Source organism: Pollachius pollachius (assembly GCF_949987615.1).
Source record: "Pollachius pollachius genome assembly, chromosome: 8".
Classification (NCBI taxonomy): Eukaryota; Metazoa; Chordata; class Actinopteri; order Gadiformes; family Gadidae; genus Pollachius; species Pollachius pollachius.
This window is the reverse complement of record NC_136941.1, coordinates 8,381,813-8,402,766: the sequence shown is the minus strand read 5'-3', so window position 1 is coordinate 8,402,766 and position 20,954 is coordinate 8,381,813. Positions and strand designations below refer to the sequence as shown.

General features: G+C 41.2%; 3 protein-coding genes across 3 annotated transcripts; 2 read left to right on the top strand and 1 right to left on the bottom strand.

The window, feature by feature from the left end:
* Positions 1 to 1,306: 1,306 nt before the first annotated feature.
* il17rb (interleukin 17 receptor B) lies at positions 1,307 to 5,596 on the top strand (the record flags this gene model as incomplete). Its single annotated transcript, XM_079742331.1, has 10 exons — positions 1,307 to 1,551; positions 1,707 to 1,728; positions 2,061 to 2,189; positions 2,300 to 2,406; positions 2,714 to 2,831; positions 3,546 to 3,566; positions 3,779 to 3,802; positions 4,305 to 4,448; positions 4,581 to 4,855; positions 5,189 to 5,596. The coding sequence occupies exons 1-10, from the start codon at positions 1,486 to 1,488 to the stop codon at positions 5,594 to 5,596; spliced, it is 1,314 nt and encodes a 437-aa protein (XP_079598457.1). The 5' UTR covers positions 1,307 to 1,485.
* A 634-nt stretch (positions 5,597 to 6,230) lies between these two features.
* On the top strand, positions 6,231 to 16,840 carry actr8 (actin related protein 8). Its single transcript, XM_079741295.1, has 13 exons — positions 6,231 to 6,459; positions 6,747 to 6,917; positions 7,220 to 7,330; positions 7,607 to 7,711; positions 13,050 to 13,223; positions 13,692 to 13,785; positions 13,972 to 14,104; positions 14,232 to 14,385; positions 14,722 to 14,817; positions 14,975 to 15,115; positions 15,362 to 15,668; positions 16,096 to 16,259; positions 16,605 to 16,840. Exons 1-13 carry the CDS (start codon positions 6,325 to 6,327, stop codon positions 16,746 to 16,748), a joined length of 1,929 nt encoding a protein of 642 aa, XP_079597421.1. The 5' UTR covers positions 6,231 to 6,324; the 3' UTR covers positions 16,749 to 16,840.
* A 178-nt stretch (positions 16,841 to 17,018) lies between these two features.
* selenok (selenoprotein K) lies at positions 17,019 to 19,869 on the bottom strand (the record flags this gene model as incomplete). The annotated part of the gene is made up of 5 exons (XM_079741299.1): positions 17,019 to 17,299; positions 17,556 to 17,651; positions 18,257 to 18,334; positions 18,681 to 18,768; positions 19,776 to 19,869. 4 exons carry the CDS (start codon positions 19,867 to 19,869, stop codon positions 17,561 to 17,563), a joined length of 351 nt encoding a protein of 116 aa, XP_079597425.1. The 3' UTR covers positions 17,019 to 17,299; positions 17,556 to 17,560.
* Positions 19,870 to 20,954: the final 1,085 nt, after the last annotated feature.

The following is a 20,954-nucleotide window of genomic DNA, read 5'->3' as shown; positions in this document are numbered from 1 at the left end:
CCTCGCTCTGGAAGGGCAGTCTTCATTCACTGGTCACGGCTTAGCAGCGTTGAAGAAAGAACATCACCAAAAACAAATTATGGGTTTGGAAAGGACACCATACAGACACAAGGAGATATTCTAAAATTTTTGCTTTAGCCGCAAAAAGGATTGATTTTTTTTATTACATCTGATATCGTTTATTATGTAGTCTACTTGCTACAGGAAAGGGGGACTTCCAGGATGTGGATGACTTGAAGGGGAAAAATCGGACACATCCATGGGTTATATATGCTGTAGGATAATTTGCAGATTGGTGCTTCAGCTCCCTGAAGCACCTTTCATTCAAGCTCTCAGCCCCACAACAGTTTGAATTAAGGCTAAATAAAAGTGGTCACCTCTTTGAACAAAACAAAAGAATGACTGGATATTTTCAAGGGGGCTGGATTAGAAACACAAAAAAACGCTAAAGTCACAAATCAGAGAAGAAGAAATAGACTTCCTCCGAAAGAAACTGAAATTAATTTCAATCAAGTCATTCGATCACAGTATTTCGATTTTAAAAGGTTACAAAATGAAGTTATTTTATTTCCCCTTTGTTTCTTATAACACCTGACCAAGTGCCAAAAATACAATAAACAGCCTTAAATCATGGTGTAATGGCATTTTTCGCATGTTTTTTTTTATTTTACAGTTAAAAGTGGGATGGTAGGCTATATGCTATTCGTTTTTAAATAAACGTATAAGAGGGAAGAAACATTTGGGAAGGCTGTATAGCAACTTTGAGGTTAGAACAGTGCTATTTAGGTCAAGATCCATAAATTGCAGAAATATAAATCCTATATAAGCTTGTGTTACAACAGAGTGCATGTCTACCTTGCGAGATGGACGATAAGTCAGTGGATGAGAGTTTTTTGCTGTTGTTTTTCAAATGTAACTATGCAACTAAAGCATCAAACTGCAATAACTGTGTGAAGAAATAAATGTCAGCATTCCATTTGACCTGTCCGTTTCCCATTGAACCTCACAGAGCGCATTGCGATATTGCAACATATTTATATATAGAATGTCGTGCACTACTCCGTATGCAGTATTGCAAGTGAGGAACAGCCTTTTCAATATGTAATCGCTGATACTAACGCTAACTAAAGTTTCCTGGATTACGGCACGCGAATCCATACTATTATTATTAGCGTTAGAGAATCTACTTACTTTTACTGGCAGAATCGAAGTCGAGTTCATTGACTATGGGCGGAGTTTGGTGAGTGGTGCGGACTATTTAATGTAACGGTCACACTTGTACGAGACATCATCAGAACATGCATTATTCAATTCAAAGTATCTAGTGGCTTGTGTTACTATTTTTGTTTTCTTGAGTTACCTCAAAAAACTGCGTTAAACCCAACGTTTTCTGTTTCTGACCCAGCTATTGTCTCTTGCAGATGGTTCATTTGATGTAATTACACAACAGGCCTATAGGTTTCTATTTTTCATCTATTTATTGCAATGTGGATTTTTACCTTGATAACCCTATCCTGTGGTCTCATTGCCCAAGTGATGTCCCACGATATTGTAAGTTTGTTTTGTATTATTATGGTTATGATTTTTTGTATTATTAGTAGTAGTCTATGAGATGCCTGTTAATATTAGTCTATAAGTATTCCTATTATTGTTTTTTTGTTGTGATATTGATGTAGCACTGTTTTTCTGAATTTATCTTTTCACAGAAAGTCCACTGTTTTTCAGACAGTAGGTTTCCTTAAAATATTGTTCATCTATTTCTAGCCAGGATTGGCAGTAGTGTTACTTCCTTTAGTGCATATCTCTACTGTAGAACACATAGTTCTGTGTTGATTATCCTACATTCTGGTTTTAGTATTAAAGCAGTCTCTGAACTCAGAAAACGGAATATTCACTCTTGAAAATGTAACTGATAATGTAGCAGGGCTTACATTGAAAACTTTAGCCCTACACTTTAAAAACAATAAATTTAATTTTATTCTAAATGAAAATAGTGAAATAATAAAATAGCACAAATGTAATCATGTAGTAACAATGGAAATGGTGTCCATGCACTGTAGACAGATTGCCATCTTATTCGCTGAACGCCTCCGCCAGCTTGCTGAAGAACCTCAGTGTGACGCTAGAGGAGGTGGCGGAACTCAAGGGACACCATGAGCTCCACATAAAATGGGCTATCAACGTGGATGGTAAGCTATTTCCCTCGAGCAATTGATATGTTCCGCCTGTTCACAAGGGACGTCAATCGTGTGGTAACTAACACGACCAATGCAATCCTTTTTGTTTGTTTATTTTAAAGTGAGCAATAAGCACCTGACGGGCACTCAGATCAATGTGGACTTGGATATTTTCGTCTGTAAATACACCCCATCATTTGCCAACGCAAACCTCACTGGCTTAACACTGGTAGGTCTATCACATGCAACATGTGCTCACATTATGCCAGTACATGCTAAACAAACTAGTTTCCCTCCTTAGACTTGATCGATGAAGGGATGTTTTAGGAAAAGTCCTGGTTGGATTGAGTCACGGGTGGAAGGGTTATATTCCGTCTACACTTCGTAGTGAATCTCATTCTCAATCTTTGGCTGCAATGAAACTCTTTTATTCTGAAGGTTTAACGGCATGCTCAGCTATGCAACAGCAAGAACAATCCTTCTTATGTTTTTGTTCCTCGTATAAACTCTGTTTGTGTTCTGTGTTTGTACAACAGCTGTGGTTTAAACATGTTGTACCTGCAAGTACTGGGAATCATCAAGTGTACGCAGCCAATCTACCTCTTCCCCCCGTCGCCAATGGGGCCCCCTACATTATTGTTGACGTGAAGGAAGGTGTGTGTCTGTCTGTGCTGTGTGTGTCTGTGTTTGTGTGAGAGTAAGTGTGTATGTGTATTTGTTTATGTATGTTCATGTCTGTGAAGTGTGTGTGTGTGTGTGTGTGTGTGTGTGTGTGTGTGTGTGTGTGTGTGTGTGTGTGTGTGTGTGCGTGATGTGTGTGTGTGTGTCCAAGAAATAAAGAGTAATGCCTGTTTAAAATATATCTAAAGAAACTACAACGTTTTCATGTGTAGACTGTACCTCTGGTAAACACCAGTTAGCAATTATCATCACTGAAAGCACAGATGTGACAGCAGGTGTGTTGCCATCTTTGATTTCAGTGCTGATGGAATTAAAGCTAGATCATGCTGGAGTGTTCAGGCCCTATAGGCAAACAAATAGTCAAGCTCAGTTTGATAAAAAGCCTCAGGACTCAACAGCATTAGCACCGTTCTTTACCAACGGTATAGGGGAAGAGGGCATCTACAAGAAAGCTCAAACATGGTTTGTTGGTTTGGGTAAATGTACAAATAGCAATACATTCAGGATCACCAAAAAGAAGGGGCATGAGAGAGCATCTATATAGTTGGGCAACTCATTGGAGCTAGTTTTCACTTCTCACAGTGCTGATATGTTGGAGTAATGTATTTATAGAAATAAATGCAAATGTTTTATACCCAGAATTTTCATGCTGACACACTGTTCCCTCCCCCCCCCCTCCTCCCATAGATTATGACTATGGAGTTAATGGTGAGTGTGTGCTTGTGAACCTGACATTTAAACACAGCATGGAATAAAGCAAATTCATTCAAAAAATATTTTGTATCAGATTGTTGTTACAAATGAATCTCAACACATAATATTAGTGGAAGAGTTTAAGATTTTATGATCAAGCATTTTGTATGATCATCTGTTCTGCAGAATGACTTGGCAACATTTTGTTTCCTTTCTTTCCATTCTAGATGAAACTCTTACAAAGCCTACAGGTAACTAAATAACATTGGCTGCACCTGAGCATGCCACTTGGTGGTGCAAGTGAGGCTTTGGGCCTTTTGGGGGCATTATAGCGAATGAAGTGATGGAGATCTCGCTGTTTGGCGTGTTTTATACATATATGCATTTATTTTTATTTTTGGGGGAGCCAATCACAGCCATAATAAATATATATACATTTATTGGTGATAACATACATGGTCTTTCCTCTGTTTTTATTATAAAGGTTCAAAGCATGTATAGTATACATTTATTTTTGCTTGAATGTATACTATACACTGAATACTATACACTACATAGGCTCATGCATACATTGTTCTAGGCTCTGGACAGACAAAACTGTAGCAGGCGAAGTCCAGAGATTTACAGGCTGCAGCCTGCTATTTTTCTTGTTTATCGTGACCATGGTAGAGAACGAATTCCTCCAGGCTGAGGGGCCCTTGATGCCTTTCCGCGATGGTGCACCCTCTCGGCCTGACACAGCCAATGTTACAGCAGTACTGGAGGAAAAATTGCCTACAACCAAAGAACCCAGTCGGAGCGGACATGAAGATGGGTACGAGTACACAACCATTCTGGTGGCTCTCTTTGGAGTGGTGCTGGCCGGCTCCGTCGTCCTTGGTTCATGTATGATCCTTTGTAAGTAGTAAACCATGTGTTCCTTCATGAAAACAACCCAGTTTACTACATTTGTAGAAACATGCAGATTTTCACCAATTTAAATACGTAAATAATCGAAGTTAAAAAAAAATATATATATATTTTCCACAGGTAAAGCCTGCAAACCGCACATCGTGGCGTCCGGGGACTTCAGCCTTCTCCCTGTATCCAGTGAGCCCCCCGTCTGTGTGCTGCTGGTGTACCCTGCTGAGTGCCCGGCCTTCCAGGAGGCGGTGGTGGCTCTGGCCGAGTTACTCCAGGAGCACGGAGGCTGCAGGGTGGCCGTGGACCTCTGGCAGCAGGGACAGATAGCCGAGCTGGGCCCCATGCGCTGGGTGGCCAGCCAGGCCAAGGCTGCAGACAGAGTCCTGGTCGTCTGCCCGCAGGTACAATCTGTTACATTCATGCATATTTAGAACTTTATTCACACAAGCACAAATTGACAGGGAATTGATCTGGGTGCAGATGGAAGCATGGGTTCAGGGATGAAATATGAATAGACTAATAATCTACAATTTAGCCAGCAATGGTCCTACCTTGAACCATTTAATTTAATCTGGTGTTTGTTGAGGCTACATCTGAATACGAATGGAATAATTTTCTAACTAGGATGTTATGTTAAGACACAGACCCTGCAGGGAAAACAGGGTAACGTCCACAATTGACATATGCTATGTCTGACATCATGAGGTATAATATTCATCAATGTTTCATTGCAGACCATTAGCTGCCGTTCCCACCATGGCTTTCTTGGACCCTCAATACCGGCCTCTGCCAGTGACCTTTACCCACTGGTTCTCAACATGGTGGCCAGCCATGCCAAGAACCCCAGTGAGTTGGCTCTGTTCTGGGCAGTGCAGCTAGGCAAGAGTCAGGATGACAGCCCTAGAAGACTCCCAGGGGAACTTACAGCCTGCAAGATGTTTTCTCTAACAAATGACCTCAACAAGCTGTGTAGAAGCCTCCATAACAAGAAACAGGACTCTTTGATTCAAAGAAGGGCACATATATTCTACAACAAAAAGAGCATGATGAAGCTGCAAGAGGCAATAGGGAAGCTTGCAGAGCACCAGTCTAGCATAACTGCAGAGCAAGAGCACTTTAATTCTGTAGTCGTCACTGTATAATTATATATATATATATATATATATATATATATATATATATATATATATATATATATATATAATTGTTACTGTACTCTTACTATTTATTTTATACCTCGTAGCCTTTTTTTAAGTATACAACCAAAAAAAGAAGTGATCCGTATCCATAGATTGATATTAACTCTTGTTAGTAGTTATATAATTGCTAAATATTCAAGGTTCTGCTGTTACTATGCTGTTATAATGTTTTTATATAAATGATAATCCACGAAATCTGTGAAAACATTTAGAAATATATTTTACATTTCAAATATACATCCACATCAACAACAAAAACAACAACTGTACATTTGTATGCATTTTAACTAAATAAAAATATGTTTGATAATTGGATGTCTATTTACTGAATGCTTCCCTCTGCTTTATAACATCAAGTATAAGTAGATATTGCATATGCGAAAACATTAGCCAATTTATATTTGTATTATATCTTTGTTGTTTCTATTATTGTATTTATGTTATTCTACTGCACTAACACTCACTAGCTCGCACAGCTTTTCTCAAACACGCGTACAACTTTCTACACACTGACCAATAGAGGATCATAATTTGCATCACGTGACTAAACACGGAAGTAGTGTGCAGGGCATGCATTTCCAGTTCAGGTTAGTTTAATTTTAGAGGATGCTTAAAATGTGTTAATCCTTTGGTCTAAAGCGTTATAATTAAATAATCAACGTGCTGACACGATGACCCAAGCTGAGAGAGAACAAGAAAACGGAAAGGAGAGAGAGAAGGAACGCGAGAAGGAGAAAGACAAGGACCAGCAGCGTGGGGTCAAGAGACCTATCGTCCCGGCATCTATCCCAGAGTCCCTTCAAGAAGTAAGATGTAACGTTAAGGCTCGGCATTTTATATCTCTTAATCGTTGACTACCTTTCCGAAAGGTACCCCGCCTTGCTTCGCCATCGGCTTATTGGTGATGTCAACCATTGGGATAAATATAGTGAGCTAAAGTTTGTTGTTATCTAGAAAATGCTAATATCATCATCAATTATCAAAATAGGCCTACATTTACATTATTCTTCGCGTTTCTAAAACGTTGTAATTGTATACACCTCTGTAAAGCTCAACTGAGTATATCTTTAACCATTTCCTTTGTTTTTAATAGCAAATACAGACCAATTTTGTAGTCGTGATTCACCCTGGTTCAAGGACGCTACGAATCGGGAGAGCGACAGACACTCTACCGGTGTCGGTACCCCACGTAATCGCTCGCAAACACAAGCAAAGCGGACAGCCTAAACACGAAGACCCCTGGCTTCTGAGGGATGGCCTGAATGTACGTTTAAATTAGCAGCTGCAGCTGAAACCCAGCATTATTGTCTATCCTCTTTCTGTTTTTATTTTTTAATAATTTTTGTACATTTGTACAATGCACTACATTTGTAGTGCATCCTTTATAGTTAATTTCCCTTTCAGGAATATATTTAATATGTGTCTGACTGTCTGTATAGAACTGTAGCCGCAACATAAACTGCACTTGATGTGCATTTAACTTTTATATACACCAGCCACTGAGTCTGGGGGATTCTCAAGCACACCTCGTCTTTTAACGTCATAGGGACTTTGTATCCACTACAGAAACCAGAGAGTAACGAGCAGCGGCAGAATGGCCTCAAAATGGTGGAACAGGCCATTTGGTCTAAGAAGATGTCTACTGGACTGCGGAGGACGCCTGTGTCAGCTGAACAGGTGTGTGTGTGTGTGTGTGTGTGTGTGTGTGTGTGTGTGTGTGTGTGTGAATAACAATGGAAGAGGGGGATGGGGATTTGCTGATTCAAACAAGCTAATTCATTAGGTTTTCAGCCTAAGGAGAGACAATGTGTTGGTTTATTATTTATTGTTTGTAACATCTTTAATTAGGATATAAAGCCTGAAATGAACTTTTACAATTATGTTGCAGATTAAAATGGAACGTGTGTGTGTTTGTGTGTGTGTGTGTGTGTGTGTGTGTGTGTGTCCATTAAGGCCAGGTCATATAACCGGCAGGTCCGTCCAGCGGTTCTGGACAGCAGCTCCAGGTTGAAGTGGACCAACACGGCCCAGCAGCCTCAGCACCTGGTTGGGGACGAGGTCAGTGGATCTGTGTTAGCCTGTTGGAGTACTTATGATGAAGACGAAGCTTAAAAAGGCAGAGCGTATATGTCCATTCTACATGTTGATGATGTGAAAAAACATAGGCTTCACATCTTTCGTCAAATGTTGATAAGCATATTGTAAAAAAAAATTACATGCAAATGTTATGAAGAAAAAGGTGTTTCGGAGCTCATAAACAACATTTTGAGCCAATTTGTAAACCGTTAAGGGCGCTCTGTAAGTTTTTGCTGCCTGCAATCAGCAGTACAGCGCCCACTTGATAACTGTTGCAACTTATAATGTAATAAAGACTCATAATGTAATAACGGCTCATAACGGCTCATAATGTAATAATTTCAATGTTATAAAAGTTCATAATGTAATAATCGGCTCATAATGTAATAAAATCACGGACGCATAACGTAATAAGGGCTTTGCGCATAATGTAATACTGTAATAACTTATTACATTAAGAACCTTATTGATACCTCTCATAATGTTATTACAGTTCATAATGTAATAATAGCACATATAGTGAGAAAAGTGTTGCATTATCATAATTCTTACTTCTGCCATCCATGCAGGAGTGGAAGGAAATGCTTTCACCTGTGTCGGTCTCTCAGCAAGATCACACATTTCTGCAAACATGCTGGAGCATTAGCCAACTTAGATGCCATATACTGAACCTCGCTCCCAATAAGCGGCAGGCCTCATAAAAAGGAAGAGAAGCCTTATTCTTTAACGCATCATCCTCCATAGGTAAAATCAGTGGTATAAAGGCAACAACTGCAAACACTGACGACTAATGCACTTTTGGGCAGAGGTTTGTTTTTGAGTTTGACTATGATTTGTACATAGGTTGCGCTACAGTAACCAACTCAAAAGCTGTCAGGAGAAGAGGTTGGATTAGGGAAGAAGGAGGGGCACTGTAGTTCATGTAGTTTAATGTTATTTGCTACAATAACTAATAACTCCTGCAATGAAAACACATTTAAAAATGTAGTTTTCAAAAAAGTAAGTGAACACTCTTTCCTTCCATACAACCTTACGAAGACCTTCCAATAAAAATGTAGCCATTTTTTCTGTTGGTCTTTAATGCCAATTTAATAAAGGCTTTTAAACATTATTTTCCTAGTACTTACGTGAACTACATGATACAAGCAGCATAACATGTTAATTCAAACTTATTTTATTTTGGAACTTTTGAACAATAACAAAAAAGTCATCAAAAACGTTGGAGATCTGAACATCAAATTAGTCTCACAATATATACCAGCTATATACAGTATGTGAGTCTAGAACAGACATAGGGATGTCATAGAAAACATGAACCAGCTCAAAGGCTCTTTAAATGTAAACACAGCCAGTCAGGACACAAAAGTAAAAATATAAGTCCAAATAAATTTAAGTAAACAATATGCCTATAAACATCATAAATTATAGTTGCCAACAAAAATAAAGTCAAGGGGGCTCCATTTGTCAGTGGTTAGTGACTGTGCCAGTGATCACTCAAATCACTTTATTTCTTCCAATGAATGTCTTTAATATGGAACCATCCAAAGGATATAAGTCGAATCACGATCCATGCTGTAACCCACCTGGCGTTTTGGCTGAAGAGCTGCCTGATGTTGGATGCAAGGCCACTATTACGTACAGCAGCTTTATATAACCTAAAAATACTAATGCTGCAGTCTTTATCTGTCACAATATTTAAACATTCCACCAAAGAATCACGTATAAAAATTCTTGGTAGGAATGGTAGGGTTAGCTCTCTGAACAAGTTGGAAACTCTGTTGAAGGTGCCGAGCATTGTCATATCCATCAACAGGCTAGCAATGAAGTCAGGGTCAGCATGGAAGATATGTTTTGGCACTGTAGGACATTCAGAAGGAACAGTATCAGGGTCAGTGTAACGGACAGTGTGGAGGTCACCATGTAGGACATCATTGGGATCACCATAAGGAACATCACATGAGTCACCATGTACGACATCATTGGGATCACCATAAGGAACATCACATGAGTCACCATGTAGGACATCATTGGAATTTCCAGGAGGGTCATCACATGAGTCACCATGTAGGACATCACTGGAATCTCCAGGAGGGTAATTGTTGGGGTCAGAGTGATGGTCCGAGTCAGGGTTTGAATGGTGGTCAGAGTCAGGGACAGCATCAGAGCCAGTATTATAAAGAAGCAACCTCTGCTTCTCCGCTCTCTGAATTGTTCGAATGAATGGTCTGACTGGTCCATCATGACTAACATAATGGTCCCCACAACCTTCAGCAAAATGGCCTAGAATCAGCAATGGCAGACTTTCATCGTAGTGACCATGTGGGGATACTATTGCTGTTGCATCAACTCCAAGCGTTGACACAATCATAAACTGTACATTGAATATGGTTGATGTTCTTTGTAGAGTCAAATGATCACCATATGTACCACTGTGCTGCATGCTTTGCACATAGTCATGCCATTGCCTTTCCACAAAATTAGAAAGATGTATTCCATTCATGGCATGTGGGTGAAGCATTAGGTCTGATACAATTTCTTGCCTTAAAGATGTTGCAGACCGAAAAATTCCAAGTGAGGCAAGTTGGTCAACCATGGCAGCAAACTGGCAGCTGCCATCTGAATTAGGGCCCAAACGAGTCCTGAAACCTAGTGATCCAAAGGATTCTAACCTCATTCCATGGGTGATGGGCTGTAACAACTGTATGCGTTGGTGTTTTCTGGCCTTGTGCTCAGAACGCTGCTTCTCCCGCTCCCTTGTGATACTTGTCACATCACATACTGCAAACCATTTGATATGTTGATGTCCTGGGTTGCCTAGCATTCGGAACTTGACTTTGTATTTTGACAGATCTGCATTTCTTTTGACAACTATACCTGGTATCACAGCGTATCATTTTGAAAATCTGGGACCTGTGCTGACCCTCACCAACACTTTGTCCTGTAAGTTGTAAACTGATGGTGGTGGATTTCCCCTTGATTTAGTCACACGTTTCATGCAACGCTCCGTAGCCTTTAATGCCCTCCTTCGTATCTTCCTGCGGTTTTGCTCAAACTTACTCATGTTCTGTTCTAAGTCTTCAGGAACTGCATCAGAAACTGAGCCGGGGCTAGCATCACCTGTATTGCTGGATAAGTGAAGAGTCCTGATGTTATTCTTCCGCCCATAATACTCTTCAAATGGAGACATCCAGTTGAGAACCTCTTTTTTGTCCAGATTCATAACTCTTGCATAATTTGGCATATGTGCTACCCGGTTAACACCTCCTTGTTTGAAATTCACAAAGTCATACCTTTTTCAATGTAGCACCTGGTGTGTTCTCTCAACTTTACCTTGGCTCTGGGGGTGGTATGGAGAGCTCCGAATGACTTTGACCTGATATGATTCCATCAGCTTCTGGACTGCACCTTTGAATTCTTTGCCCTGATCATGCTGCAAAATGTTGGGTGGGCCATGTTCAGTGTAGATTTCAATGAGATGTTTAGCAATCTCTTTGCTCTCTTTGCTCTTCAGAGGGCGTAGCCATATGTATCTGCTACACACATCAAGGATGGTTAGAATGTACCTATATCTAACGTTTCTATGCTTGACAACCCATCTCCCCATGTCGAGAAGGTCGATTTGATGATGCTCTTGAACTGTTTAATGCTCTTGAACTGTTTAAGCCCTGATCGGCTTGGGAATGGCCTTGTTTTGAAAAGTAGCTCTGCGAAGTTGATAGCGCCTATAGGACCTGTCCAATACCTTTTGCACATTTTGTGTACTGATGCCGGAATACTTATCCTTTAGGTATACGTTAAGTTTTCTGGCACCACAACCCTTGGTCCCTTCAAGCCCTGTCTTCACAATGCCCTGTCTTCTTTTTTGCCACCAATTTCCCATCATATATCAACATCTTGCCATCTTCCAATAGCCCAAACAAGTGCTTATTCCTCCAGAGACGAACAAGGGCAGCGCGTTGGACCCTTGTCCTTTCTTTAACAGGAATGCAAAACTCTTCTCTCAGTGCTTTAACAATGACATCATATGTCTCATCATCCATTTCTCGATTTCCATGGCCTTGAATGTCAGTAACCAAAAGGGCCAGTGTGAATAGGACCAAGATTGTCATGCCCAGTTTCATTGTTACTTTTCTGTGAATAAAACAAAATTCATTGAATCAGTAGACCTTGAGGTGGGGTATGCAGAAACTCTTTATATTCAGCATCACTAGATTAATGTAAATTTTATTTTTAACAAATCATTTATGAACATACATTTTAGGATGTTGTGTACCCCTACAAATAATTTGATAGCAAAACGTCTTCTCAACCGCCAGTCCACATCATACTTTTATGGTCCAAGTGGGACTTGAATCGGTGACCTTTAAGTCCCCTAGCCAAGTCCCTACGGACTGAGCTAAAGCCACCCCAGCTAAAACATACAACACTATTCTAACAAACATCTTAATACACAAGAAATCGCTGCTAGCTAAAACACAAGAAATAGCTGACTGCTAGCTAAAACTCAAGAAATAGCTGCTAGTTAAAACACAAGAAATAGCTGCTAGCTGAAACACAAAACATAGCTGCTAGCTTAAACATACACATTATCCTACAAACATCTTAATACACATAATTTATACAGATAAAGTGTATGGCTTGGTTTAACAAAGATATTAATTGAACTTTAAAGGTCACAAATAGGGCTGCTTACCTGCAAAAGTCACAGTAGAAGTGAGCACGGCGTTCTCAGAATCCTAACTAGTGGCTCAACTGTTAGTTCACATCAATAAAATGTGAGAGTGCAATTACTATTAAATAATACTTGGTTTCACAAATTTAGTTTACTAATGCACTGAAGCCCATGCCTTTTGCTTTTACTTGCAGCTTTGTTTGAGAGGTTAAATTATCATAATGCAACACTTTTCTCACTATATGTGCTATTATTACATTATGAACTGTTATAACATTATGAGCGGTATCAATAAGGTTCTTAATGTAATAAGTTACTACAGTATTACATTATGCGCAAAGCCCTTATTACGTTATGCGTCCGTGATTTTATTACATTATGAGCCGATTATTACATTATGAACTTTTATTACATTGAAATTATTACGTTATGAGCCTTTATGAGCCGTTATTACATTATGAGTCTTTATTACATTATAAGTTGCAACAATAACTCAAAATTTAAAATTATTACTCTAAAACATTTCAGTTTCCAAAAACAAAATCACAAACATATTTTTTTAAAGAACTGTAATAATGAACAAATCATTTCAAACCAGCCCTTGGGGGAACTCTCTTCTTCTTCTCCTTCTTGACGTCGGTGTCTCAGGCCGTGTATGTGAGTCCGTCGGACGGCTACGACGTGCACTGGCCGCTGGTCAGGGGTCACCTCAACGTGCACCCAGGCCCCGGGGGCTCGCTCACAGCTGTCCTGGCCGACCTGGAGGCCATCTGGGGTCACGTGATCAACAAGCAGCTGGAGATCCCGCTGAAAGACCTCAAGGTGGGCGGGGCCTCTGGCAGTGCGATTGGTCATTTATAAGGGCCCCTTTTTGGATAAACATCCATCCAATAATAGCAGCAGTTTTTGGGGGGTTCATTCTTCCCTTTTTGTTCGGAAAAAAAGCATTACAATGTGGGATTAATACACAGAATATGTGCCATTTAAACTATCAATTTTAAAGCACCTACCTAATATATGTGACCTGAAACAATTCACTGCTTAATCTTAATAAACCAAAGGATGACAACATTTATCTTTTATAAACAATTATTTGATTTGTTCTTAAAACACAACACGCATACAGATCATTATTTCTTATGCAGTGCTTGTCAAAAATGTATATATATAAATTGATCTTGGTGAAAATGAAAAAATCGTATTTCATAGTTATTATTGGATTACTATTGAACACCTATTATATAAACTTTTCTTTGAATATGACTATATATATATATTTTTGTATTCTAGTATTACAGATGCATCTTGTTGGTCCCTGATATATACAATAGACAGCACATAAAGGAGATGGTCAACATGCTGCTGCTGAACATGGGCTTCTCAGGTGACACACACAAAATAAATATATTTCAATCCTTTTTATTTATAAAAAAAAAAATGAAAGGAAGAAAATATCCTTGACCCCAGCAATTGCTAAGTAATTTATTAAGTCATTGAGCAGATGTTTTTATCTGGTGAATGTAGCCCGAGGACAACAGCAATAACACCAGTGCATCTGTGCCTCATGCAGCGATCATCGTGCACCAGGAGTCTGTTTGCGCTACGTTTGGCAGCGGCCTGAGCAGTGCCTGTGTGGTGGACGTGGGCGACCAGAAGACTAGTCTCTGCTGCGTGGAGGACGGGGTGTCCCACCGCAACTCCAGGTACAGGCAGGGGCCACTGTAGCACTGGGGGAGGAATGAGGGTAAAGCAAAGTGTCAGAATATAATGGAACCATTTAGAGAGAGGAAATTGTGGCATTTTGTAAGTTATGTGTGTGTTACTCTGCAGGTTATGTTTGTCTTATGGTGGTGCAGATGTCACCCGCACTTTCTTCTGGCTCCTGCAGAGGGCGGGCTTTCCCTACAGAGAGTGTCAGCTCTCCAACAGGCTGGACTGTCAGCTACTTCAGCAACTCAAAGAGTTGTTCTGCCATCTCAATCAGGTGTGTGTGTGTGTGTGTGTGTGTGTGTGTGTGTGTGTGTGTGTGTGTGTGTGTGTGTGTGTGTGTGTGTGTGTGTGTGTGTGTGTGTGTGTGTAAACTGTGGTGGTGGGGGGATTCCAAATCTATTATGAGGATCCGGCGGTACATCCCCCTGGAGACAACATAATCGGTTTTGAATTGAAAGGCCAATTCAGAGGCTAGAGCTGAACATGTCTAAGTCCAAATATTCTTTACTTGCACATCTTTTATTTATTGTAAGAATATTGTGACTTCTGAAAGTCCAACAGTGGTTCTCGGCCCTCATATAAGTCTCTTTAATCAACATGTATTCCACAGGACATTTCGGGACTACAAGATCATGAGTTTCGTACACGTTTCCCAGAAGCCCCAGCTCTGCTTTACCATATTCGACTTGGTGATGAGAAGCTACAGGTACTGTAACAAAGCGCAATGCAACGGTAAATAAATTAAATTTTACAAAATACAGGTTCTATCAAATATTGAAAGAACCGGTATAGTACCAGAAGCTCTATGAAAGTGTATATGATTAATTTGAAAGTGTGTGTGTCTGGTGTCCTGTTCTCCCCAGGCACCAATGGGTTTGTTCTATCCAACCACATTCGGCATTGTGGGCCAGAAGATGACGTCATTGCCGTACCGTTCCCAAGGCGACCCCGAGGACCCTCACGATGAGCACTATCTGCTCGGCACTCAGAGCAAACAGGACCAGGTAACGCACGTACGCACGCACGTACGCACGCACGCACGCACGCACGCATGCACGCATACATACGTGTGCAATCACCTCCCAGAAAACCTAACAACCTAAAGAAAGGCTTAACATTCCAGAAGGTTATGTTGCACTTCAAGGTGCATCTTGGAAGCACATCATAGTGATGGGATCAACCAAGCGACACTCTGGGCCAAGCCCTCTCAATACCTCATCCTATCCCTCCTTTACCTCTTCTCTGAGCAGTCCTCCAAATGCTCCGCGGACCGCAAGCCCCTCTCCAGGCCCGCGGGGGCGGTGGACAGTGAGCTGACGGGCCCAGGAGGCAGCGCGGAGCCCTCCGACCCACACAGGCTCAGCGGCGGTGGCGCTGGAGGCAGCCAGGGGGAGATGGAGCTGGGACCTGCCCAGGCAGAGTGCCTGATGGGCCCAGGGGAGGCAGAGGAGCAGCAGCCCTCTGCGCTGCTGTCTAGGAAGTCGGCCATCATGGGCCAGTTTGAGAGCAAGGCGCTGGGCTTGGACAAGGCCATCCTGCATAGCATTGACTGCTGCGGTGAGGAGGCGCCCCGGGGAAGGGGGGGACTTTGTTCCCTCACTGACGTCCGACGATTCAGGAACACACCGCTGCTGTGTTCCAATATCCATACTTCCATGAGTACACTTAAACGTAGTACAATATCCGCACTCACTAAGTGCGCTGACTTTCAGATGTCAGTGTTGTTCCAAATCGAATCACTTCCTGGTCAAAAATGATCTGGGCACTCTCCGTTTTACAGTAACAATAATTCAGTGTAACCTTTTCATCGAATATGCCACATTTTGTTTACTGAGCAAAAGGAGCCTTATTGGCCTTATGTCTTTTTTGTACATTGAATAGTACATACAGTTGGTGATTATGGTCAAGTTCCCTAACCACAAGACAATGCCGCCGGTCTTTCTCGGTTTTAAACGTAATGTATTCCTAATCTATGTATTGACAGCGTCGGACGAGACCAAGCGCAAAATGTACAGCTCCATCCTGGTGGTGGGGGGAGGACTGATGTTCCACGGTGCTCAGGAGTTCCTACTCCATCGCATCATCAACAAGATGCCCCCGTCCTTCCGAAGGCTGGTGGACAATGTTGAGGTCATCACACGCCCCAAGGTAACCTTGGAAATGCTGCTTGGCTGTTTTATTTAAGAGATAGTATTACATTGTTCAGTAACAAATATCTTCAAAAGGAGTTATATTAGTTGAATGTATGCGTGTTGTTTAAACATTTAACATGTTTATCAAACCAAACCATCAACATACCATATTGCGGTGGAACTATTTTCTTGAAAATAGAGTGAAGTAATCTGTATTGTATTGGCATTTCTAGAGTGAGTCCTGGGAGCATACTGCAACCCTCTCATCATTTGCAGTTTGAATGTTATGAAAGTCTACATTTGTGTCACGACGCCAACGTTTTAGTCTCACTGTTTGCACATACGATGGCGCCCCCTCCAGGACATGGACCCCTGGCTGATCTCTTGGAAGGGAGGGGCGGTGCTGGCCTGCTTGGACACCTCCCAGGAGATGTGGATCCACCAGCGGGAGTGGCAGCGCTTCGGCGTCCGCATGCTCCGCGAGAGAGCCGCCTTCGTCTGGTGAACCCGGCCGAGTGACGATGGTCATTTCGATGGATGTTTACCATTTTGTTGTCTCTTTATTTGGATCATATGAATGCAATAGTTTTTGGCTTTTTTTTTACATTAAGAACAGAACCCCAGGACAAAACAAAAAATGGTTTTGAAAGAACATGGTCAAATTGTTGACGTTTCTCTACTCTGTAAATAGCATTTTCTGTCATTGTCAAACAATTTGTTGAGTCTTCATTTGATTACATGACCGGATATTCACAAAGAAACATTTTGACATTGTAAATCTTTATTTAAATCTGAGGCATATAAAGCACATAATAACTTAATCTTCAAGGTTTGAAATTAACACATGGGTCAGTAAGTTGTGAGAAGCAATAAGAATGAAGGGAAGCGAGCGGAGATGAAGTCGGTTGCCACATCAGCCAGCCTGGCCCCTACAATGTAGGAATTCCCAGGATGGCATCAAAAATCTGCCAACGGCAGAGGCAGCCAAGGACCATGGGTGCAGACATGTAAACATGCCATGCGCCCATCGCCTACACTGGATGTGTAGGCGTTTACCTACAAGGAGAAAATAAACATGTCAGCGCAAACCATCTATTAATATTATAAGAAAAACCATAAGCCCTTGAGGATATAAAAAAAGATATACATATATGCCTTGGTATTTAATAATGGCAGTGTGGATTATCTCATTTATTTAGATCAGATTTAAGCACATCCTTCATTTATGTTCATTGTGCTTCTAGAAAAGTTGAAACGACAATATGGCCACAAAATGCCCCCTTTGGAATTACATAAAAATATTAGTTTTCACCTTCCTCATCCTCCTCCTCCCATTGGTGGGGCACTTGGCCCTCCTCCATGGTTTATCCTGCCCATACGCCGCCTGCCACCAGGGGGGCCTGGAGGACTGAGCGAGGAAGAGAACAGTAGAAGAAGTCAGTTCATTGGTTAGTGAGGTTCAAAGATGTGACGAGTTCGAACTTATGGTTCTAAAGTGTAATTGTGTGATCCAGATGCCTTGGACACCAGCCTTCCGAGTTGCACTTGTGAAGCAATTTCCGGTCTCGGAGCACTTATAGCGTTCCCGTTCGTCTTTGTGATTGTTTCATGAAATTGGCTAGTCTTTGTTTATTGTTAGCTACATTAGCCTTTTTAGCAAACCAGCTCGAAAACAAACAACACAACTTTACATTGTATTGCATGCACAGCAAGCCCATGCAATGTATAAATTGGTGTAATAAAGTGTGTTCGAGCATTTAAAGTCAACATTTAAATGACCAACAAATACAAAGAAAATACATCCCTTTACGGGCGCAGCCATTTCTGTTGAGAGTGTCATCACTGAACTCTGAATATTCTGTGAATTCCGAGGGGGCTTGACCAAAAGGGGGCGTGCCTCCGTGAAATGCCGCAAAAAAGCTGGGAGATTTCCCCACTTCCAACTCGGAAGGCTGGTGTCCGTGGCATCTGGATCACACCATTAGTGGAGAAACATTTGAACCCAGTACTTACTCTCTGCCATCCGAGAACCGTGATGATCCAGCGACAATTTTATCCTTTGTAAGATCCGACTGAACTATTGTCGTGAAGCTGAACACAAAGGTGATATGATCAGACGTACAGATAAAACTCTTTATGTGGGTGTGTATACTATTACATTGAAGACATTTCCTTTCAGTAAATCATACAATTAACCTAAAATTAAATTTTTAGGTTAATATACTTAACCTACCCCAGTTAGTGCCGTTTTCATTAAAACGAGGGTAAAGTAGTTTTGTTTATGTATTAAACAAAGAATATTTCCAGAATATAAATCAAATTAAAAATTGCCATAGAATATCTTCACGGGTAGAGAGTGCTATATGGCGAGTTCCCTGTTAGGTTATTGAGGTTACTGTTAGTTATTGATAGACTGATTTGGTGGGGGGTTACTCACAACAAGCCGACGAACTCAACTATTCCCCAAAACATTTTTACCAGGTTGGAGAAACTCCATCGTGACCGTGACGACCCCAAGGTCTGACCTGAGGGACACAAACCAGAATCACTAAGTTATTCTGTACAGTATTATGCTGTAGGAACACGTCAAAAGGACAGTACGTTTAAAACAATACATGTCTCATTATATCAGAAATGTATATCCGCTTAATAAACCAATAGTTTAACCTTCTTAATGGCATGATAAAACTTGTTATGGGGAAGCCAATAGGTTTATCAATACCATTTTATAACTAAGATTTGCCGATGACGGTACTCATACCTGTAACATCCCCATGGGATCTTAACTAACTACTAACTGCTATCCATTTGTATGGTACGCCGGTACGTCCGACCTGCTCTAGTGAGAATGTGACGTAATTTCCTGGCTTGCAGCGCTATAGCATTGCCGTTTCTCATTGGCTAGTCATTGTTAGCTACATTAGCCTCTTTAGCAAACCAGCTCGAAAACAAACAACTTTATATTTTTTTGCACGCACAGCAAGACCGAATAAAGTAGCAATGTAATTAAATGTGTAAGAGCATTTAAAATGAACAACGTGGTACAAAAAAAAAATCTCTTTATGGGCTTTACTTTCAGAATAGCGAGCGTGACAGACCGAAAGAGGGCGTTCCTCCGTGAAATGCGGTAAGAAAGATTGGAGATTTACAATTTACGACTAGCACGTAGCGGCGAACCATACAAGCGGATTGTCCACGCTTTAGCCAATCAATGCGCGACAACAACTGACTAGACTAGAAGAATCGCTAATATGCAATCGTGAATTGTGTTATAAAAACAAATCCACTACATTTACGCAACGAGTTGACAAACGCTATGCAAATGTTTGCTTTTCAACGGTAGAATATTGTAGAAGCTTTAGCTATGTGTTGATTAGTAGGGTTTCGTATAGGAGTACGATATCTGGTCTATATAAACAAACATTGACACTTTTTTTTACATGATAGGTTATCGGCAACAAAGAAATAACCATATCCGGAATAAAGAAGGTTTATGAGTGGTTATATTGCCTAAATCATCTTAACTACTCACCGTCGGACACGTACACCATCTTCGCCAGGCCCTGTTTACCAATGTGAGTTTCAGCTTCCGGTAAATACGTCACATGTACGACACAGACAGTCATAAATGGCGCGTTCAAATCGCTGGGAATTATATGCAGAATTCCAATATCCTATCCATACTATCCGCACTCACCATACTTAGTTTGAGTCCGTAGGTCGTTCCAATTAAGAAGGGGGCGAAAATAAGTGTATTGAAAGGAGCCAGAAGGTGTACTCAAAATGGTCAAACCGCGAAGTGTGGATCGATGTACACTCTTCATACTCAACGGCAGCCATCTTAGCTACATGAGGGCGGAGCCAGGCTTGGCCAACATTGGTGCATTTTCCACATAGCCTGCATTAATAATAGTTTTTATAGCTTTTAGAGCTTTTTATAGCTGCTAGGCGTAAAGAGTTCACCGTTCAAAGCGGGATGTTTATAGGCGGGGGAGGAGCCGCGGCGGAAGTCGCGATCGTAATTTCCGAGTATTCGATTTGGAACAACACTGATATCTGAAAGTCAGCGCACTTAGTGAGTGCGGATATTGTACTACGTTTAAGTGTACTCATAGAAGTATAGATATTGGAACACAGCACCGGTGTGTTCCTGAATCGTCGGACGTCAGCCTTCCGAGTTGCTTTTGACGTCATTTCCGGTCTTGCAGCATTTATAGCGTTCCCGTTCGACTTTGTGATTGTGTCATGAAATTGGCTAGTTGTTGTTTATTGTTAGCTACATTAGCCTCTTTAGCAAACCAGCCCGAAAACAAACAACACAGCTTTACATTGTATTACACGCACAGCAAGACCGTGCAATGCATGACCCATTGGTGATCGACATTAGAATGACCAACGTGTTACAAATACAAAGAAAATAAACCTCTTCACGAGTGCAGCCATTTTTGTTGAGAGCGTCATCCCTGCTCTCGGTCTACTCTCAGAATTCCGAGAGATTAAGAAAAAAAGGGGGCGTGTCTCCGAGAAATGCCGCAAGAAAGCTGGGAGATTTCCCGATTTCCGATTCGGAAGGCTGGTGTCCGAGTATTCAGGAACACATCATTATGCCGCCTTCAGAACAGCTCGGAGGTTCGGAAGCCCTTACGTGTCTTTACGTAAACCTTCCCTTCCCCTTATATTAGTGTTCAGGAAACGCCCCTCAGAAGTTCGT

Coding starts and splice junctions, on each gene's coding strand:
- actr8 (XM_079741295.1), top strand. CDS start 6,325: ATGACCCAAGCTGAGAGAGAACAAGAAAACGGAAAGGAGAGAGAGAAG. Junction 7,331..7,606: donor CGCCTGTGTCAGCTGAACAG/GTGTGTGTGTGT, acceptor GTGTCCATTAAG/GCCAGGTCATATAACCGGCA. Junction 15,669..16,095: donor GCATAGCATTGACTGCTGCG/GTGAGGAGGCGC, acceptor ATGTATTGACAG/CGTCGGACGAGACCAAGCGC.